At 40.9% G+C, this 27,238-nt stretch overlaps 1 protein-coding gene across 2 annotated transcripts in view; it reads right to left on the bottom strand.

Annotated features, from left to right (window-relative positions):
* Nucleotides 1-27,238, bottom strand: part of LOC149232873 (uncharacterized) — a 538,221-nt gene that overhangs the window by 84,198 nt on the left and 426,785 nt on the right. For both annotated transcript variants that reach the window (XR_016248192.1, XM_089379531.1), the window contains one exon: nucleotides 6,838-6,957. Coding sequence is in view for 1 of the 2 variants with exons in the window: in XM_089379531.1 (XP_089235657.1) it covers nucleotides 6,838-6,957 (120 nt within the window). In the remaining variant the exon portion in view is untranslated. The remainder of the gene's footprint in view (nucleotides 1-6,837; nucleotides 6,958-27,238) is intronic.

Genomic DNA, 27,238 nt, shown 5'->3' with positions numbered 1-27,238 from the left:
CAGTTGACAGCTTATAATAAAAAGAACAACAAGGGTAAGAGGCTGATTCTAGACAGAATCAAGGACCATTGCATTCTTCATGTGAGAGGAAAGAGCAATGCCCATGAGATGTGGACAGCATTGTCCAATCTCTACCAGAGTACCAATGAGAACCGAAAAATGGTTCTGAAGGAGAAACTGAAAAACATTAAGATGGGTAATGATAGTGCAGCTGGATATCTCACAAAGATTACTAATGTGAGAGATGAGTTGGCAGCGATTGGAGAGGCCATTCCACCCACTGAGTTGGTGCGGATTGCAGTGAATGGCCTCCCCCGTTCATGGTTGAACTTTGCTGATGGGGGTTGTGCACGTGAGACCCTTCCCACATGGGAGAGGTTTTGGGATGATTGCATTCAGACGGAGATCAGGAAAGGTCAGCTTGGGGCAGCCAAGCCAGTTGAGCAGGATGAGGATGTAGCACTGGTGGCAGGAGGCAAGAAAGGCAAAGGGAAGAAGCAGGCTTCCACAAGCAGTGGTGGGGGCAAAGGTAAAGGTAAAGGTAAACAGGGGAACACACAGAAGGACTATTCCAAGGTGAAGTGTTGGAATTGTCAAAAGATGGGACACTTTGCAGTGGTGTGTCCGGAGAAGAAGAAGAAGAAGGGGAAGAACCAGGACGTGGCAACTTCAGCAGAGATTGAGGACTTTGCAGGTCGTTTTGACCGGGAGTTTGCGTTCACTACGTGTGAGTCCTCTAGTGCAGGATCACCTGCCACACAGGTTCAGAGGGAGCATGCTTTTCCCTCGATTAGCGGAGCATCTTCAGGTATCTGGTATGTGGACAGTGGGGCTTCACATCGTATGACAGGAGTCCATGAGTACTTCTCAGAGCTTTTAGAGAGTGGCACTGATATTGAGGTAGTACTCAGTGATGACAGAGTTGTTAGAGAAGTCGGGGTGGGGACACTAACATTTCAGAGGGAGTCCAAACCTCCCTTGAAAGTGTCAGATGTTCTTTATGTGCCAGGGATGAGGAAGAACCTTATATCTGTCTCAGTTTTGGAGGACAAAGGATATGAGGTACTGTTCAGGGGAGGACAGGTGTTGATGTATCCCAGGGGCACTCCAGTTGATTCAGCTAGAGTGATAGGCGTACGCCATGCAAAGGTGTACAAGTTTGCATTCCAGCCCCTTTTGGCATTGAGCAGTAGTACCGACAGCAAAGCTAGCAGTTCTGAGCTATGTGAGATTTGGCACCGCAGGATGGGACATATGTATCATGGAGCTTTGAGGACATTGCGGGAGATCACTACAGGTGTGCCAGATTTCAGTACTGATCACTTTGATACTTGCAGAGGTTGTGCGATGGACAAGTTTGCCAAATCCCCTTTTCCCAGCAGTGACAACAGAGCGACTGGGATACTTGATTTGATTCATTCCGATGTGAGCGGTTGGATGTCTCATGTTTCCTTGAGTGGATATGAGTACTATGTTTTATTCATTGATGATCACTCCAGGAGGACCTGGATTTATTTTTTGAAGACCAAGAGTGAGGTCTTCAAGCGGTTTCAGGAGTTCAGAGCTCTTGTGGAGACACAGACAGGTCGAAAGATCAAGTCCCTGAGGTCGGACAATGGAGGAGAGTACACCCTTGGAGAGTTTGTTGACTATTACGCTGAGGTAGGCATTAGGAGGGAGTTCATTGTTCCTTACAACCCCCAGCAGAACGGGGTTGCAGAGAGGAAGAACAGATCCATCATAGGGGCTGCCAAAGCCATGTTACATGATCAGGGGTTGACATTGTTCTTGTGGGCAGAGGCCTGCAACACAGATGTTTACTTGCAGAACAGGAGTCCGCATTGTGCCTTGGGGCACATGACTCTGGAGGAGGCTTTCTCTGGGAAGAAGCCTTATATTGGTCATCTTCATATATTTGGATGCATTACATACTCCTATATACCCAAGGAGAAGAGGACCAAACTAGAGCCCACCGCAGAGAAGGGTATCTTTGTGGGCTATAGTGAGACCTCAAAGGCCTTTCGGATTTACATTCCTGCACAGAGGAGAGTTGTTGTCAGACGGGATGTGAAGTTCGAGGAGGACAGGGCCTTTAGGAGGTCACGGGAGTTAGAGTATCTAGATCAGCCAGACCCTCAATAGCAGTTGAGTCAGTCGCAGGGATCCAGTGGGCAGGGATCAGGAGGATCAGTTGGATCAGGAGGTACATCTATGAGGAGGTCAGGTCCGTCAGTGAGCAGTGGCTCACCGAGCCAGAGGGGTGGTGCTCCGGGCAGCATGCAGAGCAGTTCACAGAGCAGTTCACTAGGGAGTCCACTGATGGACAGTTCACACGGTACCTCAACTTCTACAGGTTCAGGTGCAGGCAGGAGGACAGTAGACAGACAGTCAGGAGTTCAGGCTACTGATGGTGATGAGGAGGAGGAGTTTCATTTTCCTATGGGAGAAGCATGCTCAGGGAAGAGGAAGCCCAAGTGGCTTCAGGACACCTTGAGAGATGCCACATCTATTGCTGAGCCGAAGAGGCCGGTCAGAGAGAGTAGACCACCTGAGAGGTTTTGTAGCTATATGGCGATGGTTACCAGCATCCTTGACTCTAAGCCTTCTAGCTATGAGGAGGCAGCTAGCCAGCAGGTCTGGAGAGAGGCCATGCAGGAGGAGTATTCATCTATCATGAAGAATGATGTTTGGGAGGTGGTGCCGAGGCCTGAGGGCAAATCCGTGGTTACTTCCAGATGGCTTTACAAGGTAAAGCATGCTGCAGATGGTAGCATTGAGAAATTCAAAGCGAGGTTTGTGGCTAGAGGGTTCTCCCAGGTAGAGGGAGTTGATTATGAGGAGACCTTCGCTCCCGTGGCTCGATATACTTCGGTCCGCTCCATTATATCGATAGCAGCAAAGATGGGTTGGAAGATCCACCAGATGGATGTGAAGACCGCATTTCTCAATGGCTTCATACAGGAGGAGGTGTACATTGAGCAGCCATAGGGCTTTGAGGTGCATGGGAAGGAGTCCCATGTGTGCAGATTGAAGAAGGCCCTTTATGGCCTGAAGCAAGCTCCCAGAGCTTGGTACTCCAGGATAGATACATACTTGCAGGGGATGGGTTTCACAAAGAGTGAGGCAGATCCGAACCTTTACTTTATTGTGATTGGTGAGGAGCCTCTCATTCTGGTGCTGTATGTGGATGACTTGGTCATTACAGGTGCAGAGAGACTCATAGAGCACTGCAAGAGAGATCTTGCGACGGAGTTTGAGATGAAGGACATTGGCTTGATGCATTACTTTTTGGGCTTGGAGGTGTGGCAGGAGGAGGGGCATTTCTTCCTGGGGCAGGGGAAGTATATTGTGGACATCCTTAGCAGATTCCACATGGAGGATTGTAGACCCATGTCGACACCGATGATCACCAACTGGAAGAAGCTTCATGCTTCGGATTCCGAGTTGGTGGATCCCACATTGTACAGGCAGCTGATTGGTTCCTTGATGTATTTGGTCAACACTAGACCAGATATCTGTTTTGCAGTCAACACGATGAGTCAGTTTATGTGTGAGCCTAGGAAGGTTCACTGGGTGGCTGCAAAACACATTTTGCGATACTTGCAGGGGACAATGGATTATGGTCTGGACTACAAGCACGGAGATGGAGTGAGATTGGCAGGATACACTGATTCTGATTGGGTAGGTTGTGCTTCTGATAGGAAGAGCACTTCAGGGTGTTGTTTTGGGTTGGGTTCAGCAGTAGTGTCATGGTTCAGCCGGAAGCAGCAGTCAGTAGCACTGAGTTCAGCAGAAGCAGAGTATATGGCAACCAGTCTAGCTAGTTGTGAGGCTATCTGGCTTCGCAAGATGTTGTTTGGCTTATTTGGTCAGCCGTTGAGACCTTCAGTGATTTACTGTGATAATCAGAGTTACATTAAACTCACGGAGAATCCAGTATTTCATGACAGGTCAAAGCATATCGGGATCAGATATCATTTCATCAGAGACTATGTTCAGAAGGGAGCTGTGAAGCTTGAGTATATTTCCACTGATGAGTAGGTTGCAGATATTCTTACCAAAGCCTTACCACGGGGCAAGCATGTCTACTTCAGAGACAAGATGGGTGTGGTGAGGAACACCTTCCTCGGTAAGAGGGAGTGTTGAAATTTGGTACCGGAGGACAGGTGGTTCCCTTAGGCTTTGATCTTTGGCCTAGGGAAAAGTGTCCAAAAGAATTTAATTTTTCTCCTAAAATGACTATAATTTTATAAAGTTAAATTTAATTTAAAAGTGGCTTTAAGTGATAAAGTTACCAAATCTAATTTTAAAGTGACTTTTATAAAGTCAATGAAAGATTAGAAAGGAAAAGTGACTTTGGAGATAAATGACTAAGTGGGTCTTTATTAAAGTGGGGTGAATTAAAAAATAAAAAGTGAGATTTAAATGAGCATTTAATCTCAGCCTTAGATCTCAATCTATTTCAGCCATTGGATTTAGGGATCACCCAAAAGTCACTTGGGGTTAGATTAAAGGAGGAAAAGGAGGAAAAGGTCATTCATTCTTTCATGAGCAGATTGGGAGAAGGAGAGCAAGAGAGCAAGAGAGATTTCTGAGCAGGGAGGAGAAGGAGACAACAGCTTGGCACACATTCCAAGGCAGCAGTTGAGCAGATTTGTACAGCTGGTTCAGCACACAGTGAAAGGCAGATTTTGGCACGATTTTCGAGGAGTGGTTTGCACAAAAATCGAGGAGCAGTTTGCTGATTTTTCTGCACGCAAAACGAGGGCCGTACAACACATTTATTGCAGTCCGTACAACGCATTTAATGATGGCCGTACAACAACATTTAATGCTGAAAGTGGGCACGAAAATCGAGGAGGCCGTACAACATTTATTGCTGTCATGTTTGCTGTAATTTCCAGTTTGCTGTGAGGCATGGGAAAAGAGATAAGTTGTAAATTTGCTTGCTGATTTTTTTGTTGAATATTTCTCACTGTGAAAAAGGCAATTTTCAGAAATAAAGAAGAGCTCTCAAACTGGTTTTCTCCAAGAGTTGTAGGGGGTTTTTCCAGGGTCAAGTTGACCAAAAATCTCAGTGTTTAAATGTGTTTTAATGGCTGTTTATTACTGCTGATTTTTATTTCTGCAATTTCCAGCATTCTGTAAAATTTCCAGAATTTGTGTTTTCAGCAATATTTATTTTTTTCAGCTTGTTAAATGTATGGTTATGGGAAAGGGCATTTAACTACATGGAAGAAATAAGGTGAAACTGAAAACCGGGGTGGGAAAACAGAAATTTCTACACTAATTAAGTCATTTCTAGGCGGAATTTCCATAAACTATTTTTGGATTTTGGAGATCTCATGTATTCTAGCATCTCCACAAAATTTCATGGCTAGAACACATCCGATGCTACAAAAACTAACAGGGAACTCGTGCCTCTCTTTGGGATTATCAATTGCATTGGATCATCACTCCCTTGTGATTATCATTTTTCTTGGGATATTCGCCCTCATTTTCTATAAAGAAAAAATCTTGCCTCTTGTGCAAGCTAGAGTTGAAGGGTTGGAGCTCTTGGAGAATTGCTGCTATTGTATTGTTCTATCATTTGTTAGTAAAAGGAGGCTTTGGAGGCTACATGGTGTTGATATTTGTGTGGTAGCTTGGAGTTTAATTGAGGTATAATGGTTTTAATTATATTGCTTTGAAATTCTTGTTGTAATAGGTCTTTTAAGGGGTGTTGTCACCCAGTAGGAATAGACTCTCAAAGTCGGTTATTTGTTAGTCTATTTTCTTCCTTACATTTTTAAGTTTTAGATTATATGTGCTTCTTGGTTGACTGACATATTCTCTAAACTTCATGTGTAGGGAACACCTATCTATTAACAAATTTTCTTGGCAAGGATTTGTGAAGTTTCACAAATGCCTCAAGCTTTGGAGATTTGGAATCCTCTTCATATTCATTTACACAACATTTTCTACAACATATCCATTTGGCTTAGGATCACATTTGCCATATCTATTTTCAAGCAACATGAGCCTTCTTTATTTGCCATTGGTCTTTATCATTATATCATTTACTTACGAATAGATATTTATGCACTTGTGATTATTATATCATTTCCTTGTGAATTGTATTTACACGCTTCTAAATTGTATGTCGTGAATTATATGTTGATGGTTGAATGTAATCTTGTGTAATTTCAATTAAATCCTAGAAATATTTTCTCATTTACTATACCTTAAATCAGCCTTAGTTGTTTTAGGGACTACCTCCCATGGCTTCACTAGTAGTTAACCTAGACGGAGGAGTTGAGATTTGAGTGACAACAACTCAACTTGAAACTTGCCCACAAGACCACACTCAGGGGATTAAATATTTCTTCCACGTAGGCCAAAGGTGTAGATTAGGTGGCAACATAAACATCTGCTAGATTTCCAAAAGACATGTCCCAAAGTCAATAGGAGATTGTTGTTGACATCCTAATCATAGGTCCTCATAGCTCAAACCCTTGAGGTCTCTTTTTGACCACACATAACTTACAACCCATTTGTGTTTTGTGATGTATTTCTTACCCTTTTCCCTTAACTTCCCTCAAATTTCTTGGAATTTTACCAATAATACAACCCATTTTTTAGAATGTTTTAATATGACAAAGCTTTGTTCTTGTTTCTCAACGAGTATTTTGGAAAAAAAAAGTTAATGTAAGAGAAAAACTATCTCTAAAGCAATATTAAGAAGTTGAAATTTGAACAAGATTAATAAGTTTATGTTTATGGCATAGAAAAATTGGACAATAATAGAGACGAGCATTTTCTTTCACAAGATTAAAACCAAGGACAGAGGTGACTTACCTTGATAGGAATCATTTTCTTCCACATTTGGCTTCGCACAACCTGATCTGGCATTTTGAATTCAATGACAAATTTCAATCTACGAAGTAACTCGGGGCTCAACCTATGAATCATGCTTCCCTATCAAACAACATGATGTTTATTGTTAAAAATCAACTATAGAAATTCCATTTCTGCTTAGTATTATCAACAACTTGAGCAAATAAAAATAAACAAACAAACAATAGGTGAGATATAAACAAAAACAAACTGAAATTTAAGAGGTTAGAGGATGTTGAGAAATCAATACAAAACATGAAAAATTAGGTGATGTTATCACTTAATTCATAAATCTACGTTATAAGAATAATAAACATATACAAACTAAGTTATAATATTGCCCCACTTTTAAGCTAAAAGTTCACATTTCCACATTTCTTTTATGTGGCATTGGAAAATTTAATTAATTTGTTCAACTAGCCCTTCCACTTGTAGGTTCAAACCCTGAAACATTATAAAAAGTGGTTAAATAATGTTTATTGGCTTTGCGAATATATACTCGTTAATATATGATGTATTTAAAAAAAACAAAGTTAAGTAACAGAGGACAACATGGATTGGTGGAAATTCTCAAGTGCATGTGATGAGGGAACGCCAATCTGTGGAGCGACTTCTTGAAAAAAAAGGAATGGAAAGTCCCCAAGCTTATATTGGGCTTGTATTTTGACAAGGGCATGTGGGGTATGGTTGGGGATGGTTTCTAATGTTTGGCAATTGAAATATTTTCTTTTTGAGCCGCTTAATCTGAGGCTTGATAAGTTGATTCTTAAGAATGCAACTAGGGACACTATTGAGGGTTGGAGACCTCTTACCTGCTAGAATAGATTTTTACCCCTTCAAAAATTAGATTATTTGATGAATTTGGGGTAAACAATCTCAATGCAGCATGTAAGAAAAATTAGCCCTTACTGTCATGTGCAAACTTCCCTTTCAGTTTGGGTTAGTGCTAACCAACCACAAAGAGGTGTCCCTAGTCTTGCATATACTATTTCCACCCAAAAATATGCAAAATAACACTAAGAAAAACATCATGCAATGGTTTTTGACCAACAAGTTAATGGCCAAACGAGTTTGTAAAATACTTTGTATTTTAAATGGTGGAGTAATCTCTAACATTAGCTTTTGAATGGAAGAAAATAGACAGAAAGCACATTTAAATGGAAAATTTAAACCAATGAAAATGGCTCAAAAACATTTACAATATTGCATAAGATAAACATGAAGACATCGATCAACCTAGAGAGACAAAATAAATCAAAACCAAGCTTTATTCTGCAAAGGATAGGAGGCCAGCTGCAACAAGATGACTATTACAAAACCCATGATAATCATATTCAGACATGATAGAGTAGAAGTTAGAAGCTAAGTCACCCGGTTTGTGTTTGTGTTCGAGTTTGGTGACCTTGAAGTTTGACAAAAGTTCGAGATATATAATTGCTCCTTTATAGCATGCAAAATTGTTATCCTTGAAACCTTTAAGGAAACTCCGAGTGTGCATTCCTTAAATTTAAATTATTCCCTCACAAGGGAAATTCTTTGGTTTTAAAGTGAATGCCCTAGTCATCCCCCTTACTCCAATAAAGTCATTCTCATTGAATTTTTCCCTAGAAGACTCCATCTATCCCATTTAGGGCAAGGCACTAGTCATAACTGTGTTGATTATCCATCTTATTAATTAAATTTATCCTTTTCCCATTTTCCTAGATACCTAGGGTTAGGGCTAAGGTTTTATGTGAATTGCTAAAAAGTAAACGTATGTTTGATCTTTATTGCCTTCAAATTAGGAAATGCATTAATAACAAAATAAAAGAAAAATCTAGCATTATTGCATGTTGAACTTGTTACCTGCTGAGTTGTACTTAGCAGAATAATGAAGACCCCATGGCCCAATGTACAAGGCACCTATCAAATTTTTAGAGTTCAGAAGTCTAGCAGGGAAAATATTGCCTCTTCTCTCTCTCTTCCTCTATCTTCTCTCTCTATGCAAATTCCATACTCCCATGGGGAAATTGTACAAAATGATGCTAGCATGTTGAACTTATGTAACAAACTTAGACACTTGGGACCTGGTTGGTAAGAACACCACTCTAGACTGTTTTTTACTTAATTATTCTCTCTTTTTAGCGATAAATAATTAATTAAGTTTTTTCACTCACGTCCTCCAAAGTTGGAGTGCAATTATTAACTAGGCCTTGAGTGTGTTTTGTTAATTTTTCTTAGGACCATATTGTTTTGTGCTTTAGATAATTGTGTTTAAAACATTTCATCATTCACATATATAATTCACACCATAACATCATTACAACATTAGCAATTATTCAGAAAGAACAATAACATCATAGTAGCGGAACATAAGAAGAAAAGCGTGCACAAAGAGGACATCGAGAATTTTGTTCAGAGACTAGGGAAAAACCCCACAAGGGGGAAAACCCATCTGAATTCTTCTTCTTCTATTAGATTGTCATTGAAAAATTCAACATGGAGCTAGAAGGTACAAATATCAATAGGTCGTCCAAGGCCTATACATGTCTTGTTCACAACTTCGTTTGTGAACAAGATTCATCAACAATGTTGTTACGTAATATTGTCATCAATAACTCTCTGTATAGTCGTTATACCATAACTGCTCTGAAATACATCAATGAGGAACTATGATGCCAAACGTATCATTGTGAAACTGAGATATATACAACTGCGATACTATGATGACTATGCATAAGAACTATACATATCATATTGCTGTGAGTGTTATACTGAAACCATATATATATATATATATATATATATATATATATATATATATATATTGCTGGGCAGAGATCACTGTGCTAAGAACCAAAGCCAAAAGCTACAACCATATGACACTGCCAAGAGCTATATGCCACTGCTGAGAACCAACTTGTGAAAATTCTATCACTTTAGCAACTGATTTACTTTTCCTACTTATTTCACCATAAGTTATTCATGAAATTACTTCAATAAACATTAAAGTAAACACTGCTGCAGATATCACATCGTAATATAGAAACAAACATATGCAGAAGAATCAACACATTGACACAGTTATTTTGGACTAATGTCCCTGGAAAAACCCAATGTGGGAAAACCAGTGAAGCAAGGGAGGATTTTATTATTCAACAATTTTCTAGTACAACAAGGTGCCAAACTGGCTTACCCACAGATAGATAAATTCTCTAGCACTTCTTCTGAACCCAGCGTTAGCCCTACTGACCTCTATGTGACCTGAAACCCTCTGTGTCAGCCTGTTGAGACTCTGCACAGCCTCTTTGGCCTTCTGCATCACTCCTGCAACCTCTGCGTGGATGACGCAGGCCCTGCTGACTCTGCGCAGTCTCTGCTGCCTCTGCGTGGCTCCCTCTGGCCCCACGTCTGCCTTTTCTGCCTCTGCGCTGATCTCATGTCTCTTTGTTTTGTACTTGCTGCCTCCTGACTGCTTTCCAGACCACTGGTTCAATTTCTCATTTAACCCTGCTCCAGAAATTGAACTGACTGGTCTCTCTCAGTGTGTTCTCCAAGTGCCCCTCAAGCCTCCTCTTATACTTTTCTCGTTGACAAATCAACGATCGAGATTAAGTCCCTAATCAATGACTAAGATTAGATCTAGCTTGATCCATGACTTTTGGACCATTCTAACACAGTTTCATATTAATTCACATTAATATTTTATTTTCCCTAAGTTTAGACTTAGGGATTACATTAAAAATATTAATTATTTTAATATCTACCAAACTGTTTAGAATCTGCCCAAACCCTTTCTGGGTATTGGAGATCTCATGTGCCTTAGCCTCTCCACCAAATTTCGTGGCTAGAGCACATCAGATGCTACCCCAAATCAACACTCCCTTTTAGCGAAGACTGTACTTTGGCAATACTCCTCACTGAGCATTACTCTGATCATCTATCATCGATTCTTGTGTTAATGCTAAGCCTTCCTGCCCAACATCCTCTGCACTGCTGCATCTTATATTGTTGCCCATGGCTCTGCCACTGCTACTGCCACTGTTGCATCTATACGACAACTCTCTCTACATCTGTGCTGCTGTTGGTCCTTTCTCCCAACACTGCATCTGCACTACAACTCCCTCTTCATTCGTGCTACTAACACACTCATTTCTACTTCTGAAAGGGGTTCTTTACCATCCCCCATATTTTCCCTAAAGTAGTCAAATTTTGACGTTCCAAGGGCCTTGGTGAGGATATCTGCCACCTGTTCTCCTCTAGGAGTATAGCACAACTGTACAGCTCCTTGTTGGACACAGTCTCGAACAAAGTGACACCGGATATCAATATGCTTCGACCTATCATGAAACACTGAATTCTTAGAGAGTTTGATGCAATTCTGATTATCACGCATGATCTTGGTCGCCTCCATATTTCTTCTGAATAGGTTCACCACCAGTTTTCTAAGCCATATGGCCTCACACGAAGTTGTGCTTGCTGCCATATAGTCTACCTCAGATGAGCTCAGAGCCACGAACTTTTGTTTCCTACTGCACTAGGAGGTCAGTCCAGATCCAATGTTGAAACAATACCCAGAGGTACTTTTCCAATCCACTGAACTTCTTGCCCAATTTGCATTAGTAAATCCACTCAACCTGATATCCTTCCCCTTGGTGTATAAGAGCCCATAATCAACTGTTCCCTATAAATACCTGAGAACGTGTTTGGCTGCTGCCCAGTGTGCCCTCTTTGGTTCCACCATGAACTAACTGAGGGTGTTGACAACGTGGCAAATATCTGGCCTGGTATTGACCAGATACATTAGGGACCCTATGAGCTGTCGGTATAGGGTGGGATCGACATCCTTGTATTCTAATGCATCAATCTTCTTTCAGTTGGTGATCATTGGCGTAACCATAGGTCTACAGTCTCCCATCCCAAACCTTTTCAGGATTTCTGTAGCATATCTCCCTTGCCCAAGGAAGATTTCTCCTTTCTGCTGCCAAACTTCCAATTCTAGGAAGTAATGCATTCGTCCTAGATCCTTCATATCGAACTCTATGGCTAGATTCTTCTTGCAGTCCTCAATGAGTCTGGATGATCATGTTAGAAAGGGATCATCCACATATAATACTAAGATAAGCGGCTTGTTCTCTATGACCAGATAGTAGAGATTCGGATTTGCGTCACTCTTGACAAACCTCATCTTCTGCAAGTAGCCATCTATTCGACCATACCACGCTCTCGGTGCCTGCTTCAACCCATACAAGGATTTCTTTAGTTTGCATACATGAGACTTTTTCTCATGAGTTTCAAAGCCCTCTAGTTGTTCAATGTATACCTCCTCTTCTATTACCTCGTTCAGAAATGTTGTCTTGACATCCATCTGATGGATCTTCCATCCCATCTGGGCTGCAAGAGATATCATGGTCCTAATAGATGTATACCTAGCTATCGGGGTGAAGGTTTCCTCATAGTCAATCCCTTCCTTTTGAGCATACCCCTTAGCCACAAACCTGGCCTTGTTTTTTTCAACACTGCCGTTCGTAGCATATCTGATCTTGTAGATCCATCTTGAACCTACCACAGATCTACCTTGAGGCCTTGACACCACCTCCCAGACATTGTTCACCATTATGGAGTTATACTCCTCTACCATCGCATCTAGCTAGACCTAATGCTGAGCTACCTCCTTGAAACTGGCAAGCTCTCCATCATGAGCTACTAACACCTGATATATGTCTGGCTGTTTTCGCTCCCTCTTACTGTTCCTTGGCTCACCGATGAAGTTCTCTGCATCATGCAGACTCTGACGAAGTTCCCTGCTAGTTCTTTCTCTGCGAGCAGGTGCTTCAGTTCGCTTCTCCTCATTGGGAGAATCTTCCTGACCTGAGGAAGAATTCTTCACTTCTGTTGGTTGAAGAGGCATGACCAATGGATCCTCTTTCGACTGCTCCTCGGAAGGCATTTCACGAGATCTTCTGAAAGCTATGTCCTCCATGAACTTTACATGTCGTTGTACTACTACCTTCCTGCTCCTTGGAAGATAGATTTTGTATGCCTTAGCATTCTCACTATATCCCACCAGATATCCCTTTTCTGCAGTCTGATCCAGCTTCTTCCTCTTTTCTTCGGGTATGCGGCAATATGCTAAACTCTCAAATATCCTGAAATGACTGACTTCAGGTGTCTTCCCAGTGAAGACTTACTCTGGAGTAATCTTGCCCAATGCCTGATGAGGAGCCCTGTTCTGAACATAGACAGCTGTGTTGCATGCTTTCGCCCACAGGAATTTTGACATATCCTGATCATATAGCATGGCCCTAGTTGCTTCTACAATGGTCCTATTTTTCTTTCTGCCACCCCATTCTGCTCTGAATTGTAGGGCGTTGTCCACTCTCTTCTGATGCCCTCCTTAGTGAAATAATCAATGAAGTCCTTATTGACATACTCCCCACCATTATCTGAGTGCAAAACTTTTATTTTCTTCCTAGTCAGATTCTCCACCAGAGCCTTGAACTCCTTGAATCGACAGAAAATCTCATCCTTGGTTTTCAGAAAATAAATCCAAGTTTTCCTCGAGTGGTCATTAATGAAGGTAAGGAAATACTCGGTACCACTGAGAGCTTTGACGGACATAGGTCTGCAGATATCTGAGTGTATCAGTCCTAGTACACTCTTGGCCTTGTGTTTGCTCCTAGGAAATGCTGCCTTGGCATACTTTCCTAGAGCGCATCCCCTGCATACATTATCTCGTTCTGTACTCAGATCCGAAACTCCTGTTATAGTGCTCTTGAGAATTCTCAGAGCTCCATGGTGCAAGTGACCCATCCTTCTGTGCCATAGTTCGTTCAAGTCCTTGTCCCCATGACTGCCTATTAGTGCCATTGGTGATTGTAGTTGTAATCTATACAACCCATTACTTTTGATCCCGATCTGGACATTCTTTTTCCAGCTCGGGTGTTTGACGTATAACTTTTCCTTGATGAAGTAGACGTCATAGCCCTTGTCTTGTAGTTGTGACACAGAAAGTAAGTTCATCCCCAATCCTGGTACATGCAGCACATTTGTGGCATGGAACCACTCTCTCGATTCTATCTGAAAAACTATGGTACCCTTCCCTACTAGAGTACACTTTGCCTTGTTCCCCATAGTGATCTTAAAGTTCATCTTCTCTTCTCAATATTCTGAGAAACACTCCTTGATTCCCGTCATATGCCACGAGGCTCCATTGTCTATATACCATACTTCTGATGATGCAGCACTAGTCATGCATGCCACTTCTTCCAGCCTAGAAGCCAACATCGAGAAATTGAAGTCTCTTTCTCTTGTGCAATTTTCTGAAAATCTGCGTGAGTCCCCTAAGGTGGATGCCTCTGCATCATGGTCTCTACTCATAACTAATTTTCCCTTTCTGTCTCTAATTACTTGCTCTGATACCATGTGAAAATTCTATCACTGCAGCCACTGATTTACTTTTCCTATTTATTTCACTATAAGTTATTCATGAAATTACTTCAATCAACATTAAAATAAATACTGCTGCAGATATCACACCGTAATATAGAAACAAACATATGCACAAGAATCAACAGATTGACACAGTTATTTTGGAGTAATGTCCTCGGAAAAACCTAATGTGGGAAAACCGGTGCAACAAGAGAGGATTTTACTATTCAACAATTTTTTAGTACAACAGGGTGCCAAACTAGCTTACCCACAGATAGACAAATTCTCTAGCACTTCTTCTGAACCCAGCGTTAGCCCTACTGACCTCTGCATGACCTGAAACCCTCTGCGTCAGCCTGTTGAGACTCTGCGCAACCTCTCTGGCCTTTTGCGTCACTCCTACAGCCTCTGCGTGGATGACACAGGTCCTGCTGGCTCTGCACAGCCTCTGCGTGGCTCCCTCTGGCCCTGCATCTGCCTTTTCTGCCTCTGCGCTGATCTCCCGTCTCTCTGTTCTGTACTTCCTGCCTCCTGACTGCTCTCCAGACCACTGGTTCAATTTCTTAGCTAACCTCATTCCAAAAATTGAACTGAATGCTCTCCCTCAGTGTGTTCTCCAAGTGCCCCTCAAGCCTCCTCTTATTCTTTTCTCGTTGACAAATCAACGACCGAGATTAAGTCCCTAATCAACGACTAAGATTAGATCTGGCTTGATCCATGACTTTTGGACCATTCTAACACAGTTTCATATTAATTCACATTAATATTTTATTTTCCCTAAGTTTAGACTTAGGGATTACATTAAAAATATTAATTATTTTAATATCTCCCAAACTGTTTAGAATCTGCCCAAACCTTTTCTGGGTATTGGAGATCTCATTTGCCTTAGCCTCTCCACTAAATTTCGTGGCTCGAGCACATCCAATGCTACCCCAAATCAACACAACTGTGAATCTGTGAATCTGTGCCTTGTATAACTCAGAATGATAGTGCAATACATACAATGCAAAGGTGCCATCAATAAATTTAAATAAGATTCCAACAGAGATCCATACATGTGATGTCAACAGGGATCCATATATATGATGTCAACAATGATAACAAAGGTGCTGTGTGAGTAACAAAGATACCAAGCCATGCAAAGAATAGACATATATATAAATGCCGAGATGCCACATAAGCCAGTGCAAAGATGCCATCTCTGATTACAAAGGACTATGAATTGGCACAAGACCACATTCACCACAGTATGGGGGACTTTTAAATATTTGAGGATGCTTTTTGGGTTATCTTGTTAATTTTCATAGGGCTATATTGTTCTTTTCTTTTGATAGTTGCATTTATATCCTTTTCATCATTTACATATGCATTCACCCCATAGCATCATTACATCATTAGCAATTATATAGAAAGAACAACATCATCAACAATGCAGCGGCATAATAAAAGGAACATCACAAGAAAAGCATGCACAAAAGGGGACACCAGAATTTGGTCGGAGACTAGGGAAAAACCCTACAAGGGGGAAAACCCTCAATCAATACTTCCTTTTCTTCTATTAGATTTCATCAATTGTTTAGTTGAGATACAAAGTACAATTATAGTAAGATACATTATTCATATCTGGCCTTCAAGGCCTATCCAAGTAGCATCTATCTCTATCTTCATCATGTCACTGCCATCAAAGTATAAGGTTACAGCTATCATGACACAATGATGTCATAAAAGTGTGACTGGTGAGCATATCCATCACAGTCATAGCCAAGTAATTTTCAGCTATCACAAGTCCATGCAACAAGGTACAGTCATCCAAGACACTACAATAAAGAAATGCCTCCAGGACTGTCATATATGTTGACGGAAGTGCAACTAGGTTCGGTCTTCATAGATGTACTTTTGATATTTGTACTTGTTCAAGAAAATAAATATTATTTTTATAATATATGTCAATGAGTTTCTTGCTCATTGAAGTAGGTCTAGCACATGTCAAAGTGCTATAGGTGAGTCAAATAGTCAAGAGAAAATATTGAAGGCCTTAAGGGCATGTTACACTATGTATAAATATATATTAAAGTCAAAGGGAAACCTCCAAGCAAAGTCAAGTCTAATCCTATGTAAGGACACCTTCAAGAAGCTCCTTCAAGCATGCTACACCACCATGGAAAATGTGTGAAGTCTGCTCAGCAAATCAGCCACCAAAATGCCCTCCAAATCAGCCTACAAACAGCCCTCCAAGTCGGCCTACAACTAAGAGGACAAGTCAGCCTAAAGACAGCCAGACAAGTCGGCTTAAATGGAGGGACAATCCTCTATTTATAGAGGCTGTCCACTCCAATTAGAACGCATCAATTGTGCTCTGAAATCCGCATGAGAAAGAGAACAAGAAGGACGAAGATAAGCCAAGGAAAAGATCTGTTAGGGCAGCGAAGAAAGGAGGAAGAACAACGAAGGTTAAAAGACTGTTTCTAGGGTATACACAGTCACATGTGTGAAGGAATGAGGGACAGTCTGCGGCTATATCAGCAGTGAAATTACAGTGGTATGTTCTTTATTGTTTGGGCTAGTAACTAGGCCTACAAAGCCCCCCAACTCCAGTGTGGAAGGAAGACTCTCAAGCAAAGGAAAGAAGAGCATATGAACCTAGTGATCCTCCCATACGTATGAGAAACTAGGGAAGCAGAACAGCAACACTATCATACTATCATATCTCATTAAGGATCTCGGTTGGTCAACGTTGAAGTCTACTTGTGCAAGGATAGAAGAGGAACACCTCACCTAGAAGACTCACTCAAGAAGGTCTATTTCTAGACAAGATTCATAAGAGAACAAAATGCCAGAAGAAGGAGGACGAAGTGTTGGAGAACAAAGTGCCAGAAGAAGTGCCAGGGTATATGGTGCAGAAATGAGTAAAGACTTGACTTTTGCTTGGAGGATCTCTTAGTCAGGGGTTTATGGTTTGGCATTGATCACTAGAAGCTTCAATAAGAGAAATTCACTAAAGGGTTTTCCTTTCAAGAGAAGAGAGCTTTTGGCCCTGGCAGAAAGCCAACATCTCGTGTTCTTGTTTTTACGTTTTGGTAGCAATTTGATGAAGTACACACATATTGTTGATTTGGGGAAGCATTGGATGTGCTCCAGCCATGAAAATTGGTGGAGAGGCTAAAGCACATGAGATCTCCAAGACCCAGAAATGGTTTGAGGAAATTCCACCCGGTTAGAGAGATATTAAAATAATTAATATTTTTAATGGAGTTCCTAAGTCTAAACTTAGGAAAATTAAAATATTAATGGGTATTAATATGAAACTGGGTGAGAATGTTCTAAATGACATGGATCAAGTCAAATCTAATTTTAGCCATTGATTAGAGATTTAATCTTGGCCGTTGAAGACTCAACAGAAAAAGTATAAGAGGAGGCTTGAGGGTTAGTTGGAGATACACCAAGATTGATCAGTCAGTTTGATTTTCTGGAGCAAGGTTTGCTGTGAAAATTCGAACAAGTGATCTGAGTTGCAACAAGGGGCAGTGAGTGCATAGTAGAGAGGCAAAGATAGTGCCGAGGGACCAACGTAGAGATTGAGGAGGCTACGCAGTGCCAACAGGCGCAACGCAGAGGGACAGAGTGACTGCGCAGAGGCTAGCTGTTGATTTGGGGTAGCACTGGATGTGATCTAACCACGAAAATTGGTGGAGAGGCTAAGGCACATGAGATCTCCAATACCCAAAAAGGGTTTGGGTAGATTCTAAACAATTTGGGAGATCCTGGATTTTAGACATCTATGGTTTAAATCTTCTGAGTTAGTTACCGGAGAACCCATAGTAATAACCATATTCTGTCAACGTTTCAAATCCCAACAGGGATCCATCATCAGGACTATTTCTGAATTTTGATAGTAGAAGAGCTAAATGAGAGTTTTAAATAGTTATGAGGTGAGTTGTTTTGATGAGATGAAGGTCGGTTCTTAATATTTATTATTATCCATTTTTTAGGTTCTGCTACCCTAGTTTGGGAGATATTAAAATAACTAATATTTTTAATGGAGTCCCTAAGTCTAAACTTAGGGAAATTAAAATATTAATGTGAATTAATATAAAACTGTGTTAGAATGGTCCAAAAGTCATGGATCAAGCCAAATCTAATCTTAGCCGTTGATTAGGGAATTAATCTCGGCCATTGACTCGTCAATGAGAAAAGTATAAGAGGAGACTTGAGGGTCACTTGGAAAGCACTTCTTTTGAACCCAGCGTCAACCCTACTGACCTCTGCGTGACTTGAAACCCTCTGCGTCAGCCTGTCGAGACTCTGCGCAACCTCTTTGGCATTCTGCATCACTCATGTAGCCTCTGCATGGATGACGCAGACCCTGTTGCCTTTGCGTGGCTCTCTCTGGTACTGCATTTGCCTTTTCTGCGTCTATGCTGATCTCCCGTCTCTCTGTTCCGTACTTTCAGCCTCCTGACTGCTCTCCAGACCACTGGTTCAATTTTTCAGCTAACCCCGCTCTAGAAATTGAACTGACTAGTCTCCGTCAGCGCATTCTTCAAGTGAACCTCAAGCCTCCTCTTATATTTTTCTTGTTGACAAATCAACAACCGAGATTAAGTCCCTAATTAACGGCTAGGATTAGATCTGGCTTGATCCATGAATTTTGGACTATTCTAACAGAATTTTATATTAATACACATTAATATTTTATTTTCCCTAAGTTTAGACTTAGGGATTACATTAAAAATATTAATTATTTTAATATCTCCCAAATTGTTTAGAATCTACCCAAACCCTTTCGGGGTATTGGAGTTCTCATGTGCCTTAGCCTCTCCACCAATTTTCATGGCTAGAGCACATCCGATGCTACCCCAAATCAACACTCCCTCTTAGCGAGGACTGTGCTCTAGTAATACTACTCACTGAGTATCATTTTGATCATCCGACATTGGTATTTGTGCAGATGCTAAGCCTCCCTGCCCAACATCCTCTGCACTATTGCATCCTGTACTGCTGCCCATGACTCTGCTACTGCCACTGCTGCATCTGTACGACAACTCCCTCTGCATCCGTGTTGTTGCTGGTCCTTTCTCCCAACATTGCATCCGCATTGCAACTCCCTCTGCATCTGTACTGCTGCTAGTCCTTTCTCCCAACACTGCATCTACATTCCAACTCCCTCTTCATTCGTGTTGCTAACACACTCATTTCTACTTCTAAAAGGGTTTCTTTACCATCCCCATCTTTTCCCTGAAGTAGTCAAATTTTGACTTTCCAAGGGCCTTGGTGAGGATATTTGCTCCCTGTTCTCCTGTAGGAGTGTAGCTCAACTGTACAACTCCTTGTTGGACACAGTCTCTGACAAAGTGACACTGGATATCAATATGCTTCGACCTATCATGAAACACTGGATTCTCAAAGAGTTTGATGCAACTCTCATTATCACACATGATCCTGGTCGCCTCCATATTTCTTCTGAATAGGTTCACCAACAGTTTTCTAAGCCTTATGGCTTCACACGACACTGTGCTGGCTGCCATATATTTTGCCTCAGATGAACTCAGAGCCACAGACTTCTGTTTCCTACTGCACTAGGAGGTCATTCCTGATCCAATGTTGAAACAGTTCGCAGAGGTACTTTTCTGATCCATTGAACTTCCTGCCCAATCTGCATCAGTAAATCCACTCAACCTGATATCCTTCCCTTTGGTGTATAGGAGCCCATAATCAACTGTTCCCTATAAGTACCTGAGAACATGTTTGGCTGCTGCCCAGTGTGCCCCCTCTTTGGTTCCACCATGAACTGATCGAGGGTGTTGACAACGTAGCAAATATTTGGCCTGGTATTGACCAGATACATTAGGGACCCTATGAGCTGCCGATATAGGGTGGGATCGATATCCTTGTCTTCTGATGCATCAATCTTCTTCCAGTTGGTGATCATTGGTGTAGCCATAGGTCTACAGTGTCCCATCTCGAAACTTTTCAGGATTTCTGTAGCATACGTCCCTTGCCCAAGGAAGATTTCTCCTTTCTGCTGCCAAACTTCCAATCCTAAAAAATAGTGCATTTTTCCCAGATCCTCCATATCGAACTCTGTGGCTAGATTCTTCTTGCAGTCCTCAATGAGTCTGGATGATCCTGTCAGAAAGAGATCATCCACATATAACACTAAGATAAGCGGCCCATTCTCTACGACCAGATAGTAGAGATTCAGATCCGCGTCACTCTTGACAAACCCAATCTTCTGCAAGTAGCCATCTATTCGACCATACCACGCTCTCGATGCCTGCTTCAGCCCATACAAGGCTTTCTTCAGTCTGCATACATGAGAGTTCTTCTTATGTGTTTGAAAGCCCTCTGGTTGTTCAATGTATACCTTTTCTTCTATTACTCTGTTCAGAAATGTCGTCTTGACATTCATCTGATGGATCTCCCATCCCATTTGGGCTACAAGAGATATCACGATCCTAATAGATATATACCTAGCTACCAGGGCGAAGGTTTCCTCATAGTCAATCTCTTCCTTTTGAGCATACCCCTTGGCCACAAACCTGGCCTTGTATTTCTCAACACTACCGTCCGCAGCATATTTGATTTTGTAGATCCATCTTGAACCTACCACATATCTGTCTTGAGGCCTTGACACCACCTCCCAGACATTGTTCACCATTATGGAGTTATACTCCTCTACCATCGCATCTAGCCAGACCTGATGCTGAGCTGCCTCCTTGAAATTGGCAGGCTCTCCATCCTGAGCTACTAACCCCTAATATCTGTCTCGTTGTTTTCACTCCCTCTTACTGTTCCTTGGCTCACCAATGAAGTTCTCTGCATCACGCAGAATTTGAAGAAGTTCCCTGCTAGTTCTTCCTCTGCTAGCAGGTGCTTTTGTTCGCTCGTCCTCCTCATCCTGAAAATCTTCTTGACTTGAGGAAGAATTATTCACTTCTGTTGGTTGAAGAGGCATGACCAACGGATCCTCTTTCGACTGCTCCTCGGAAGGCATTTCACGAGATCTTCTGAAAGCTTTGTCCTCCATGAACTTTACATCTCATCATACTACTACCTTCCTTCCTAGAAGATAGATTCTATATGTCTTAGCGTTCTCGCTATATCCCACCAGATATCCCTTTTTTGCAGTCTGATCCAACTTCTTCCTCTTTTCTTCGAGAATGTGACAATATGCTAAACTCCCAAATATCCTAAAATGACTGACTTCAGGTGTCTTCCTAGTGAAGACTTTCTCTGGAGTAATCTTGCCCAATGCCCGATGAGGAGTCCTATTCTAAACGTAGACAGCTATGTTGCATGCTTCTGCCCACAGGAATTTTGGCATATCTTGATCATACAACATGGCCCTAGCTGCTTCTACAATAGTCCTGTCTTTCCTTTCTGCCACCCCATTTTTCTCAGGATTGTAGGGAGCTATCCACTCTCTTTTGATGCCCTCCTTCGCACAATAATCAGCGAAGTCCTTATCGACATACTCTTTGTTGACCACTACCGGTCAACTACCCATGCAGTACACCCCCTTTTCTTGGCAGAAAGGGGTAGCACCTGATCGACGTGTCTGTGCCATCCTGCAGTCATCATCATTGGTTCGATTGAAAGATGGTTAATTGAAAGTGATCCAGATAGACTTAAAAATGATAAAGATCAGATGCAGGATAAAGAAAGACATGTCACGCATATCTTACATACTTCATCTGATAGCTTTGAAACAGAAAGTTCCATGTCATCAGTAACACAATCTGCCACAAAGAAGAAGCGCAAGAGAAAGAAAATGAGAAGAAGGTTTGATGCATCAGACGGCCGAGAGCAGCTTGATTTTCGGATAGGAAAAAGTCCTACCATATGCAAAATTGGACATGGCACATCCGACAAGCAGCCGACAGATTTGCCTGAAAGTAGGCAAATGCTCAGTATACACTATATTGAACACATCTGATGCCATGGGGCATCCTTTGTATCGTATTTCTAACCCTACTCCTTGTTTTTTCCGCATTTTTATTTCTGTTTTAGGATTAGATTTACTTTTCTAGATAGTTAATAAATGAAGAGCTTTTATTTATCCTGTGCTTAATGTATATGATGATTTTTGGATGGACGTTACTTATTTTGTTGTTGTATGGATGCAGATTCTGGATTCTCACATTCCTACAGAGCAGCAACGTGTCCCCAAGTAGAGCCAGATGTTGACCACTACCGGTCAACTACCCATGCATTACACCCCCTTTTCTTGGCAGAAAGGGGTAGCACCTGATTGACGTGTCCGTGCCATCCTGCAGTCATCAGCAGCTTGATCATTTTAATTGTAAACTCAGTCTGCATGTATGAATTGTAAATAATCTTAGCAAATATGAGTCGTTTATGTAAAATTGCCTAGGAGGACCTAACTTTCTAATGATAATCTACGTCCCAGAAGGTTTTTCGTCTCACCGATCTATGATCGGCAGAGTTTTCCTTCAGCCTGACCCCAAAGCCGGGATGCATTTTGTTATTAGAACTTTAGGAGAATCCTAGTGTGTTAATCTGCTAGATTACAGTTGTGTCGCAGAAACTGGGTGTTTTGTGAGGGTCTGTATTAAGTGGGTTTGTCCCCTTAAGATGTAAATTGTAAAAGTCATGATGTATTGTGTCTTGAGGGTTGAAAAATGTTTTAAATCCCCTCATGAGTCCTAAGTCCTAGGTCCTAGGAGATTTTTCCAAAGGCTAAGTTCGAGGATCCATTTTAAAATGAATTAAAAAAAATTAAAAAAATAAATAAAAATAATAAAACAATAAAATAAATAAAAATTAAAAATTAAAAAATTAAAAAAATTAAAAAAATGAAATAAATAAAAAATAACAAAAAATTAAAAAATAGAGCAAAAACCCTAAATAATAAAATAATAATATTTTAAGTGAATGCATGCAAAATATCATTTTTTAATAAATCGACGGATGAGATTAAGAGATGTCTTGATCCTCATCGACGGTCGAGATCATTTCGACATGGATCACTCGAACTAGCCGTTGGGATCATTTCCTTTAAATAGGGTGCTAGGGGTCATTTCAGATAATTGGATCTGTGAGTCTGGTACTGAAGAAGCTCTCTTGTAATCTGTTTTCTGGTTAATAAAAGAAGACTTTGGGGTCCAAATCTTGCTGGTGTTACTCTCTGGAAGTGCTGTGAGCTAATTTAGTTTCTACATATTTTATGTTTCAGCCATTAATAATAGCTTATTGTAGAGTATTGTGAGCACAGGTATCTTGTTCACTTGCTAGGGTTTGAGTGTTGTTAGGGTTTCTGAAGTAATGGCAGGTATCTCCATTACTTTTTGAGATCTAGCAGCATTTTTGCCCTTTTTACTGATGGTTGTTCTGAGGTGTGCAGGAAACCATCATTGAAGAAGAATTGGTGGGCGTTTGGGGAAGTTCTCGGCTGAACCAGCCAACTCTCACAAGCATTTTTTGCTGAGCTCAGTTGGATTTGATCTTGGGTCTATCATTCAGTTTATTTTTCTGATTTACATGAGAGATTTTCTGAAGTTCTTCACAGTGAAAACCTTAAATTTTTATTTTTTAAAATATTTCCGTGCTTATTGTTGAATCTGGCTGTTAAGGGGCAAAATCTGTAAATTAATTAAGCTGTTCTAGGGTTTCAAATTTTTTTTATATATAGTTTTCACTAGGGTTTTGTCTCTTTGCAATTGCAGGACCGCTGTCAATCTTCTCGCCCACTGCACCTGTAATGATAAACGCCAATCCGTGGACACAAGGTTACGTGCTGGGCATTGTGTGTGCTGTGCGGAAAAGCATTCAAACACTGTGCGTTTCTGTGCGTTTCAATTGTTGAAAAACAATATACGTCTCCACGCTGCTCTCCGGTTGACCTGCGTACAAACAAAGCACACTGTATAAACATATAAAGACGCAGCAAGCTGCTGAGACATTAAAGCTCGTCCGAGAAATCTCTTCATTTACGCAGACAACCAGCGGTTTCAGCGTGGGCGTCAATACACAAATTACGACTGTTCTGCACAGAATTTCCTTTCGGTTTCATGGTAAATATGATCAGCGTCAGGATCAGCGTGAGGTGAAACGACACTCAGTTCAATTTGCTCAGCATTTCGCACGGTTGACGGCTAGGGTCCCTGTAATATCTGAGCCCAGTCGAAGTCTTCTTCAGATTCGAAGCGGTCTTCGGCATGATCACGCTCAGTCGACAAGGGTTATGATTATCGTTCCAGTATATCATTTGATTAAACGCGCATTTGATTTCCTTGTTGACATCGCGTGGGTCTGCTTGTTCGTTTCATCGTAAGAGGTTTCATTTTTTGCAGTCGGGCGAGTTCATTCAGATTAGAACGTAAGTCTTGATTCCATAAGCGTAGGTTAAGCTTAGGTTTTCATATATGTTATTTGATTTAGTTTTTAAATTACACTTTGAATTTTACATTTATTTGAATAAGAAAATTTGAAAATCATGTATTGTATTTAGGCTTTCAGCTTTTGTTTATTAGTTACGCTAGACTTAGGATTTATGTATTTTGTTTTTTCTTTATTTCAATATAAAGTATACAAAGACATTAAAAAATTCTTTTTATTTTTATTTTTTAGATTTAATTCTTTTTATTTTTTTTTTCTTCTTAGCTTAAGTTTTAGAATAGATTTGATAAGATTTATTTTCTTTATTTAGCTTTAGATTTTAATTCAAGTAAAAAAAATAAAAAAATTAGATTCATTTTCTTTTAAATTTATTTAAAAATAAATAAATAAATAAATAAATTTTGAAAAGCATAAAAAAAGCATCGTGGAAATTTTTGCCAGATTCAGTTGTTTTCCTCAGGGAATTATCATGTTATATCTTTTATGCTGAGATTTAAATTTTCAAGTCTGGATATGAATATGATATTTGGTTAAAGATTTATGATTCTCGTGGTGGTTTAAAGCATTCATCTTTTCAAAATTCTCAGTTGCTGGATATCGTTATTGAGATTTGGTCATTTCAAGATCTTTGCGGTTTTAGCAGAAAATCTTGCGTTGTTTTGAGTTATTTGATGACAAATGATTGCTGTTCATGGTCCACATTTCTATATCATCTAACAAGTAATCTTTTAAAAATTAATCTTACAAGGCACTGGTCTTTTAATTTCTAAACCCATCTAGTGCTCATCATATCGTGTCTCCCACCCAACTGTTTGGCAGTTGGTCTACATTATCTCACAGGGTCTACCCCCCTTAGCCGCGGGAGACAAGCATAAACGGAGGGATCGGGGATCAGAGTGACAGCCCCCGGTCTGAGGGTTGTCGTGTCAATCTGCGCGACAACACTCTCCATCATTATCTGAGCGCAAAACTTTTATTTTCTTCCCAGTCAGTTTCTCCACTAGAGCCTTGAACTCCTTGAATCGAAAGAGAACCTCATCCTTAGTTTTCAGAAAATAAATCCAAGTTTTCCTCGAGTGGTCATCAATAAAGGTAAGGAAATACTCGGCACCACTGAGAGCTTTGACGGACATTGGTCCGCAGATATCTGAGTGTATCAATCCTAGTAAAATCTTGTCCCTGTGTTTGCTCCTAGGGAATGTCACCTTGGCATACTTTCCTAGAGCGCATCCCCTGCATACATCATCTCGTTCAGTACTCAGATCCAGAACTCCTGTTACAGTGCTCCTAAGAATTCTCAGAGCTCCATGGTGCAAGTGACCCATCCTTCTGTGCCATAGTTCGTTCAAGTCCTTGTCCCCATGACTGCCTATTAGTGCCATTGGTGATTCTAGTTGTAATCTATACAACTGATTACTTTTGATCTCGATCTGGACTTTCTTTTTCTAGCTTGGGTGTTTGACGTATACCTTTTCCTTAATGAAGTAGACGTCATAGCCCTTGCCTTGTAGTTGTGACACGGAAAGTAAGTTCATACCCAATCCTGGTACATGTAGCGCATTTGTGACACGGAACTGCTCTACCGATTCTGTCTGAAAAACTATGGTACCCTTCCCTACTAGAGTACACTTTGCCTTGTTCCCCATGGTGATCTGAAAGTTCATCTTCTTTTCTCAATATTCTGAGAAACACTCCCTGATTCCCGTCATATGCCACGAGGCTCCACTGTCTATATACCATACTTCTAATGATGCAGCACTAGTCATGCACACCAATTCTTCTCCCAGCCTGGAAGCCAACATAGAGAAATCAAAGTCTCTTTCTCTTGTGCAATCTTCTGAAAACCTGTGTGAGTCCCCTAAGGTGGATAGCTCTGCATCATGGTCTCGACCCATAACTGATTTTCCCTTTCTGTCTCTGATTACTTCCTCTAATACCATGTGAAAATTATATCACTGCAGCAACTGATTTACTTTTCCTACGTATTTCACCATAAGTTATTCATGAAATTACTTCAATAAACATTGAAATAAACACTGCTGCAGATATCACATCATAATACAGAAACAAACATATGCACAAGAATCAACACATTGACACAGTTATTTTGGACTAATGTCCCTGAAAAAACCCAATGTGGGAAAACCGATGAAGCAAGGGAGGATTTAATTATTCAACAATTTTCTTGTACAACAGGGTGCCAAACTGGCTTAACCATATATAGACAAATTTTCCAGCACTTCTTCTGAACCCAGCTTAAGCCCTACTGACCTTTGCGTGACTTGAAACCCTCTGCGTCAACCTGTTGAGACTTTGCGTAGCCTCTCTGGCCTTCTGCGTCACTCCTGCAACCTCTACTTGATGACGCGGGCCCTGCTAGCTCTGCGGAGTCTTTGCTGCCTCTGCATGGCTCCCTCTGGCCCTGCGTCTACCTTTTTTGCCTCTGTGCTGATCTCTTGTCTTTTTGTTCTGTACTTGTTGCTTCCTGACTGCTCTCCAGACCACTGGTTCAATTTCTCAGCTAACTCCGCTCCTATGTTGCAGGAAACGTGGTACAGAGGTCTGTTTCTGTACGGAAACTAGTACGAAATGC

This window comes from Pinus tabuliformis, chromosome J (assembly GCF_031772625.1).
Source record: "Pinus tabuliformis cultivar Carrire ecotype Pingquan chromosome J, CPIR1, whole genome shotgun sequence".
NCBI classification, from domain to species: domain Eukaryota; kingdom Viridiplantae; phylum Streptophyta; class Pinopsida; order Pinales; family Pinaceae; genus Pinus; species Pinus tabuliformis.
Note: the sequence above shows the minus strand (reverse complement) of the source record. Positions and strands in the feature narration are given on the sequence as shown.